The sequence below is a fragment of the Manduca sexta genome, chromosome 23, assembly GCF_014839805.1.
Source record: "Manduca sexta isolate Smith_Timp_Sample1 chromosome 23, JHU_Msex_v1.0, whole genome shotgun sequence".
NCBI lineage: Eukaryota > Metazoa > Arthropoda > Insecta > Lepidoptera > Sphingidae > Manduca > Manduca sexta.
Window position 1 is genome coordinate 5,473,189 of NC_051137.1, and position 10,135 is coordinate 5,483,323.

The following is a 10,135-nucleotide window of genomic DNA, read 5'->3' on the forward strand; positions in this document are numbered from 1 at the left end:
GTTTACTCTTACGTCATTTTGAGAGCCCGTAACAAGCGCGTAACGCACCGCGCCGCGTTTAAACAATAGAAAATTGGAATTTATTCCACACAAATATTACGAAGATAACGTAACATGGATGTATTACGTGTAGTCATAGAGAAGGATGCCCCTGGATATGGGTTTGGAACTCACTGGTGTGAATGGCGCAATAGCTATAAAGGTTTGGTTGATACAGACCATAATCGAGCTTGAATTATTTTTGTATGAGCACATTTAAAAATAGGCTTTTTCTTCGGCTTATATAAAAAAATCGTATATTTTTGTCATAATGTATAATACAGTATCTGTATTATAACAGAATGAAAATAAAATATATAAAAGCGTACATTTCTTACCAAAGATTATGATGACTCAAATTATGGTTATAATATTCATTCAATTAATTTTGTAATGACAATTCTTTTGATAAAACTGTTTATAAGGCGGGTATTATAGTAAGTTTTACTTACATAAGTTACTTAGGCAAGTTGTAAGTCATGAAAAATAAGTACGTAGATGTGTTACTGTAACCAGCTTACTAAGTGTTACATAACTGACGTAAGTAAAACTTACAAAATATATAAAACTCTTGTAAGGGTGAATTCTTTTTGTAATGAAAGTCGCAGGAGGTCGCTAGATGCAGGCCGCTTCTAATAGTGGACATCCTGCGGCTGATGATAATGATCATGGAGGGTGCATTCAAATATTACGTTGAATGAGCGGCTCCCGCGTCGCTCGCGTGCAAATGCTGCAACTCTCGCGCATTATATTCAGACACTTTCACCACCAGGTCATACGTAAGGCTATTGATAACATTAGTCTACCAGTTCGTGGTAACATTTTAATAGTTCTATAATTCGATTTGTTGCGAGTTTCGCAAGGTTCAAAATTTGCAGAAGTCAGCTTGTCGTGATTGTTTACATCTTCATACACTGTAGAATTTGTTGGCCGAGGTCGATTGTGTATGTTTACTTGTTATTCTCAGTCACTTAAAGCAGCCCTGCATAGCTTGCGAGCGTAGCGCGAGCTGCATTCGCGATGCTTTTCTCAAATTTTAATGCACCCTTTGTTTTTTTTAAACAGGAGCGGATTTAGAATATATGTAGACGGAGACTTGACAGAAAAAAATATGTATTAATAAAATGGGCAAATAGGTTTGACACAGCCAGGAGACTTTCTGGGGTGTGTATAATGAAAAAAAAATACAGTATACAGTAGAAACACCATCCAATACCTTGAATTACAAAGTATTGCTTGGTATTCATTGTATTTGGTATTCCACTGTGCTCGTCATCCATATTTTAAATTGTGGCGTCCTCAATATTTGTACGAAATGCAGCCCAATCACCCATAAATCAGAATATAAAATGAGGGTAAAATTTACTAAAATACCTATTCTTCTAAATTCGCTCCTACTGATCGAATACCATGTTTCAACTTTGAACACAACAACATGGTTTAGTTATTATTAAAAATAAAACTTTCAGCGCTTTGTCTAAATTTGCGTTCAAATTCGAAATTATCTTAAAGTTTAATCTATAAAAACATTTAACAATTCTACTCACTAAAATTATAGTTAAACGCACGTTTAGGTTTTTTTATTTAAAGGTTGTAATATAAAAGTTTGTTAAATAAAATTTTGAATAAAATGTTGTGTACTTATTTATTACATATAACAATAACAGTCTTCACAATAAAGGTACAGAGCCGAATATATTTACATCTACAATTATACGTTTACAGACGCACATACTACGTACATATTTGCATAACAATATTAGTTTTTTTTTTCAAAATAGTACTTATAAAAGCAACTGTACTTCACCTCTCTATGGCTTATATTCCGATTATCTAAAGCTGCCACGTGCAACACATTCGCATTGTGTGTTTATAGTGTGTGAATAACCTAACGTTAATGATGAAAAAGCAATTCTCACGCATAATAGTAAAAAATAGCACCATGTTTCGATGGCATCTATGTATCTGCTCTCAATTACATCAATATGAAACATTTATTTAACATAAGGTATTTTGTATTTGTATGAGAACTTTGTACGTGTTAACTTTAAGCAATCGACCTATACGTTGGAAACCATATAATCAAGAAAAACAATACTTCGAAGCGTGTAATTGGGTATTTTTAATACAAGGGTTACAGTTTAGTAATGATAAGGTAAGCAATACAGTATGCACAAGATTACTCAAATAGTTATTATTGACTATTACTTCTTAAATAATTTGTTCATCATAACATACGTAGTATTCAAAAACAAGACATATCTTTATATACAATAAGTGTATTATACATATTTAACGCCTTTCCATGTGGAGTTTCCTTCGATGAGACATTTGCAGCCGCATCCTGTCGGACATGTGTCTCGCTGGGTGAACCTGCAAACACAAATTGTCGAGATACACTCAAAAATTAACAGTGAGTCTTCTGAGTTAAGTTTTAAGATAAAATTGTTTGGGGGAAGTCGTTAAAAGCACGATGGAGGCCATAGATATCTTAATTCTTGCTAAACATTAAGATTGGGGAAGCATTCATTCCAAAATTCAAACGATGTTATGAAGATATATAAACAGTGCTGTATTGCGTTTACTTCGATTCGTGGCGAACAATATGCACATGATTTAATATTTGAAATTTCTTTTAAAACATTGGCCATTTATGATTATTTGAAAGGGCGAACAAAATTGTTTATTTATTAAATATATTGTTGCAATGCACAGCTTCGTAACTTAAAGAACAAACCTTGTCATTGGATTCACAGACATGGTCATGTAATGTAGTCTGTATTGTATCGTTATTAATGACTACAATGCAGAGATGGTGAGTATGGCGTACCATCTGAGCATGTGCTCGATGTGGCCGGCGTGTCCGCAGCGCGCGCAGGCGGCGGCGAGCCCGCGGCAGGCGCGCGCGCACACGGCGCAGCGCAGCGCCGCGCGCCGGCAGCCCGCGCACACCGCGCCGCGCGCCACCAGCCCGCACCACGCGCACTCCGCCGCGATCTCGGGGCCCGCCTGCCACGCGCTCTCGCGCCCCGACACCAGCTTCATCACCTACGGCGGTACACACGTACACTTACACTCTAAAGATACACGCTTTATACATAACAAAAAAACCACCGCAAACTAAATATTACATACTAAAATTGTCTCCATAGAAAAACCATAACTATCGTCGATAAACAAATTTTATTGATCGCTCAATGATTTATCACTAATGAGCCCGGCAGACGTCTTGCTACAGACCTCATTATATGTAAACTACTTTTCATTTTCTAAGTCTCATCAAAGACGTCATCTCTCACGTCTAAAATTATCCTATGAATCAAACTACAACTAACTAAATTCCTTAAAAACTGTTCACTGAATTCGGTTAGGTGGCTTCAGAGATTAGCGCATACGAAAAATATTTGGATATAAAAATACCACCCATAATTGTCAAATCTATCGTGTTTTTCAATTGCTTTTTCAAATTATTCTTTGATACAAGCGTTGTTATAATAATTGAGAACACAACAAAAAATAATCAGTCACACCAGGTGACCCATTCTCAAGTGATGTTCTTACATACATGTGACAAATAATTGTATGAACAAGGACATAAAATATAAAATCTTACCTCTGTCTTCTTGTATATCAACTGCCACCTATGCAAAATATCCGCATATGCTCTCTTGAAACAGTAGTATAAATGTACAGTAGCCTCATCCAACACACATGACGTAGTGCGTTCGGACTTGGACACCGTGGAGTCGGTGTAGAAGTTCTCCGCTTCCGAGCACGAGTTGCTTCGGAGCACTATCGGTAGAGTCCAGCCATCAGCGCTGATCTCACTGTACTGGTTTACTGTACTGTATGGTGATGTACCATTACCCTGCAATGTATCACAAAAATCGTAAAGGGTGCCAATAGAATGTAGATATTTTATACATTTTTTTCAGTATTTTTATATTTATTTTAATGGATTCCTAACTATTAATGTAAAATTGTTTGGGTTAAACCGAAATGAGTTCATTTACAATTCAGAAATGATAAAGCTTTTGAAAGTTAAGTAAAAATTATAATACTACGACTATATACTCACATAACTAGACGTACTTATTGTAGATTGCGAGCTGGAACTATTACTGTCGTTAAATATAGAGAATGCGCAAGCCAACATGGCGGCCATTTGAAGGTTGGATGCTTTAGCGTAATGAGATATTCTGAAAAAGTGACACCAAAAATTTTAATAAACACATATTTTATAGCATAATTATTTATATAAAAACTGACAAATTATCGAGATTGGAAAATAGAAAAGTACAACATTCCAACTAGTCGTGTTCCGCATTTTACCTCAGTTACCTACAATACTACTAACTGACAAAAGTCGTTTAAGGTTATAGCTTAAGGTCCATTTTTCATACATTTTGTTTCACCTTTAATCTGGGTAACTAAACAAGTATTGACAAGTAAAGAATTTAAATTTAATACGACGAAATTTTAAAGGCCGAAATATACATGCATATTAATTATTTTACGTTTTTCTTTCAACTGCGAGAACTAATCACTAACTAGACGTGAATTTAAATTCTTTACTTGTCAATACTTGTTTAGTTACCCAGATTAAAGGTGAAACAAAATGTATGAAAAATGGACCTTAAGCTATAACCTTAAGAGTCGATAAAAATGTTTTCTTTTGAAATTACTAACCAATTACGGATATAATTTATCGATTCGATATAACATTTTCATGGAAACTTACAAAGATTGTAGTAGATTACAGCACAGCGGGTGTCCAACCCAACCCATGCTCTCTTCGCTGGACGTCAAGTGGTCCTCCACCTTGGCTTTTAAGGATTTGGCCGTCAATGCCGCGAGGCACCAGGCGTGGGCCAAATCCCTCTCGCCCTCTTCAGTGGCAAGTTTAGCATTTCTTTCACACATTTCTGTAGAGAAGTAAAAGTATATATATTTTTGTGTGTTGTGTTATTGTTATTGCTATGATGTCTAAAAGTGTAGTTTGTAGCGAAATTATTTGTTACTCATTTTTTAATTTCATGTGGTTCTACCACATACCCTCTATCACAATAGTATAAAATACTTACCAACAGGATTGTCAGCGTTAATAACATATTTCTCGGCGAGAGTGCGGTTGAGCGGGAATAGACTAGTAGCGGCGTACAGCACCACCCGCGGCGAGCCGCAGCCCGAGATACTGCCGCGACTACGCATGCTGCCCGCGCGACGACCCTGCGCTTTCTGGAATCCAAAAACATTTCACAATAATTGGTCATAGCTTAGCAACAAAATATTTTCAATTATTTCATAATTTATTATTTTTTTTAAGAATTGAGGTCTCTTGGATCCTTGTCTTTGTTTAAAGATGTTAAACCTGATATTAGTGGCAACCATTTTTAAGACTAATTCAAGTTTAACGAACTTGTAACATACTATAGAATCTAACAGCTTGCGAGCTTGTAACATACTGAATCCGGTCACCTTTCGGTTGGCAAAAACTAATCTCTATCGGAATAAATACATCGGAATAATATGATTAAATACTAACCCATCTATCTTGAAAATAAAATGTGGTGATAGAATAAGAGGGATGCTTGTGATGCAACTGAGGGAATCCAGGCGCGTTGGTCGGCGACGGCGTTGTTGTAGCGTGCGGCGACACCGAACTGTATCCCGTACTGAACAACCCTGGCATGAGAGACAAAGACGACATAGACCGTGGGGTCCCGGTCTCGTGTTTAAGAGATAATCTCCTAGCGTTAGGCGGGCGGTTGAATACTACAAGAGTGCTGACTCCACACCACTTGGCGCCGCATGTTCGCGGGAACGGTATGCAAGAGTCACCTGCGTTCTCGCTTTCTGATTGGCTTCTCTGGCTTGATTTCATCGAGTCTGTGTCGTCGTTTGATTTTACGGGGATCTGGAAGGTTATAGTAGTTATTATAGTAATAACGTTATTTTCTTAGTATAAAGGATATTATTTTCCATTCACTTTTATACTTACATAATAATATAATTAATATTCAAAAATCTGTTTTGCGTTCAAGACATCAATAGCCAAAAATCGTTACAATGGGCTATTAAAAAAAATAAAATTAAGAATAAATAATACAAGTCACACACAGTACCACTGCCTATATAAAAAAACAAATGACTTACGCACCTCATCAATAGACGTGGCCAGCGTTTTCAAACAATGCAACAAACACCTGTGACCCTCTTTTTTCTTACGATACGCAGTTCGGTTGATACCTTGAAGTATTTTAATGGTAGTAGGACTGTCCACATTAGTTCCAGAAAGCCAAGAGAATTTCGGTATAGTTTGCTCAGTAACGTTTCTAGGAAAGGTGACTTGCAAGTTGGCGACATAGCCGTTCCGTTCCGAGTGTATCTGGCACGTCCGAGTTTCAATATTCATGTCGGTCACCTCGATGTTCGCCATCTCACGGATCGACTCGAATTCTTCGTCTATAGACGTTTTGTGAGGTAATTTGGTCTGCAATCATATTTTAATACTATAGGAATATTGAAAATATGAGTGCTGAAAACATATTGCTGGTTTAATGAAACATTGTTTAAAGTAATTTGTATAAATTATGTTTCATAAACTGTACTTTAACTTACCATTTGGAAATCTTGTCCCTTGTCACTTGACGAAATGTCATTAGTCGATCCAACAGTGGAAGCATAGCTTACGGCTAAAAAAATATACGTATTTAAATTTACGATTACATTTCTCAAATATAATATTAAAAGTTTTACTGATAAAATTTACATGCATGTGCAGTGAAAGGTTAATGATTTAAGTTGTGTAGTATTAATGCCATAACAAACAATTCAGCCTAGATTCTTAGCAACGTTTTGCATGTGTGATAATACAAATATTTTTCAGATCTAAATTGTTCATAAGTATGGGATTAATATTTAGGTGGATTTATAGACACTTTATGACAAAATTGCTCACTGATAATTATTATTAACCACAGTTAATAACATAAAATATTCATATTCACCATCACTGTTATCGTCTTCACTTTCCGCGCATCATCTGGCAAATAATGATTACACATTTTCAACAAAGAGGGATGCATGGCCCACACTCTTAGGGACTGGTCTCTACCCCAAGTCACCAGCTGGTAATTGGATGGGGATGTATTTGGTCTCCACACCATCGTCTGAACTGTATCAGTGTGACCGCGACTAACCGGTGTGTTAAAGCACCACCCACCCAGATGCCAATTACCCCCGCTTGCTCTACTCTTGGTAGGCCTCCCCATCCAACCCCAATTGTCAACAATCCACTCCCAAATGGTGTGTAAATAGCACGCCACACAGGGAAGTTCGTCATAATTACATTCTCCGGTCTTCTTGCATTGTTAATGTCAAAGTATTTTATGCTGCCATCATGACTAGATGTGACTAGTTGGTATTCATGGTGTGGACTCCAGTCCACTCCATGTATTTTGCACAAGTGTGCTGATATGTAGTGTATGGGTCGCGGATGGTTTACGGTAATCCCAGATTTTAATGTCTCCATCATGTGCTGTAGCAACTATGTGTGGTGCTACTTTGTTCCACTGCACTTGTGAGGCACCAGCTAAAACAAATATTGATTGGAATCCCAAGTAAGTATTTGTGATATAAAGAAAAAAGTGAAAAAATCCCATACAAACTATTTGGTTTGTTAAATAAACAATAATGTTATTGTAAAATAATATATAAGCATTTATTTTAACAGCAAATTTTTTCTAATAATAGTACAATTTATTTAATTAAATACAATTGTCTGCCTCTATTAAAGTTAGAAAGAAATAATATGATCCAACAGACTTACCTACAGCTGATAGTGATACTATGGGTTTTCTAGCATCTCTCAAGTCCCACATATGTGTGAATGTGTCTATAGAGCATGTCGCTGTGAGATTATGGTCTTGTCTGTGGAAATGAGTGTCACTCACCACTCTGGTGTGACCACGGAGAGAACATATGCATGTTAGGTCATTGCCTGCACGCCATTCGTACACATCCACTCTTTGATTGCTCTGTTATGTAAATGGTAAAATTTTTACAACAATCTATTATAATTTAATAATACAATATGAAACTGTAGACACATAAGGACTACTGAACTGAAAGCGATTAATATAGATTAAAATGTGAATATAAAGCGATAGTACTGAAGTATAAAATAAGTGATTTTTAAATGTGCTTTGTTATCGACTTACAGCAATGGCACATAGTTTTTGTCCATGATATGACTGACACCACTCGGCACCAGCCGCGTCATATTTGCTATGGCGTGGATATTTCTTCACTATATCTCCAGGTTCATCTTCCTGGGTAATCTGCTTGATTGCCAGCCATCGTCGCCCAGCTAGAAGAACATTATTACCGGTGTAATCTACTGTCATTGCAGTCGCTTGCAATTCTCGGTATTCCCATTTTAGCTTTTCTGAACTCCAATGCACGGACATTATCTACAAATTGGCCTAGATTATTGATAGAAATTGGGATAAATTATTATTTATTGAGAACATTACAATCAAAACAGATATTGCTGTCAACCTGACAATTGACATTTGACTGTGACAGTGAAACTCTGAACTCCTCAGAACAATGACAAGCATAAATTCTGTGTACCGAACAGCCATTGTTCAATATGAATTTCTGCACCTTATATTTGTAATGAACTACAAAAGTAGCGCAATATATATATTTTCAAAATCCTCACATATTGAAATATATTTAACTAATTTTCGTATTTTTAATTTTAAATTCTTTAGTATGAAAGTTAAAAAAAATATTGGCATTTTGAAATTTGACATTGACAAATGAGAACTTCAAGTTCAAGAAAGGAGCGGCGGGGTCGCGGGGATTGGTTTATATCAGGGGGTGGACACTTAGAACATTTTGTGTAATGATGAATGATTATATATCTTAATGCCGTTACATAGAGTTTAGTTTTGGTTGACAAAAGGATGTCTCATCGTAACATCTTGTACCAACATAATAATCCAATAAATTTTGAAAGTATGTTGGCTACCATGATAGTTGATAATTTGCCGCCATTATTGACGGTAGATTTGTCATTGTTGAAGTTTATTTGCAAACTAATTGTATTATTGCGATTATGTTCAATAATAAGTTATGTTTTATGCCGAATACGTTGAGTTGAGCCAGCTTTTCCGTTTCGTGTATATTTCTTCTTGAAGGAATTTGTGTAGTGTGTGTTACGAGATAGTGATTCTTATTATTCCGAGATATTGACTCTAATTCTGTTTACATTTGTGTAGTTTATTGATTTTGTGTGCGAGAATGGGGAAAAGAATTAATGTGTATAAAAATGTGAGGTTTGTGGCATACAAAAGTACCCAAAGTCAAACATATTTATGGTTATGTATCCACTTGATCTACACCGGTAACGGAAAATTTATATTATGATTTAAAACATTACATAAAAGTGATGTATATTTAATTCAAATTTACAACCTCAGGTAGTCGTTGAAGAGAATACTCTAGATTATGGAGTTTCAATTCTATGCTTAGTAACCTAATCAAAAAAGGCACGTGTGAAATCTATGAATTTGCCCTTGCAATAATTGTATCGTAGTAATTGTTGATTAGACGGAAAAAGATCATATCTGTAAGGTATAAAATTTTTCAATTTCCATATAAAATTGGAAATAAATAACGGAAAACTGGAGTGTTATGAATTTTTAAGTAGGAGACCTAAACATTATACAATTTATACATAAGAAATTCACGTGATAATATTGTGTATTTTCTAATTAAATAAAGGGAATTATTAAAAATTGTGGACGTTTTATTTTAATATTCTAAATTCAATCATAATTTATACCAGTGTAAGATTTATGGCAGCAAATTTATCGATATAAAGCTGTCGATACAAAATTATCGATAATATCGATTAAATAAGGAACGTTCCTAGAAACGAGCAGATTTATAGTAAGTTGGCAGCCTTGCGTATCATTTTTTCTGCGTAATGTTGGTACAAAATGTAATTCTACTGGGCTCACGTATGTGTGCGTGAGCTCAAATTCAATGTACTAAGTGCCGCCTCTTCTTACGTAGTATATTA

At 35.7% G+C, this 10,135-nt stretch overlaps 1 protein-coding gene across 1 annotated transcript; it reads right to left on the bottom strand.

The window, feature by feature from the left end:
- Positions 1–1,670: 1,670 nt before the first annotated feature.
- On the bottom strand, positions 1,671–8,627 carry LOC115448261 (GATOR complex protein WDR59). The gene is given in 15 exon segments (XM_037441919.1): positions 1,671–2,412; positions 2,870–3,087; positions 3,653–3,907; positions 4,118–4,238; positions 4,781–4,964; positions 5,124–5,277; positions 5,585–5,956; positions 6,200–6,532; positions 6,661–6,734; positions 7,050–7,077; positions 7,080–7,232; positions 7,235–7,531; positions 7,533–7,633; positions 7,871–8,078; positions 8,262–8,627. Coding segments are annotated over 15 exon segments (2,838 nt in total). The 5' UTR covers positions 8,511–8,627; the 3' UTR covers positions 1,671–2,321.
- Between the last annotated feature and the right edge of the window lie 1,508 nt (positions 8,628–10,135).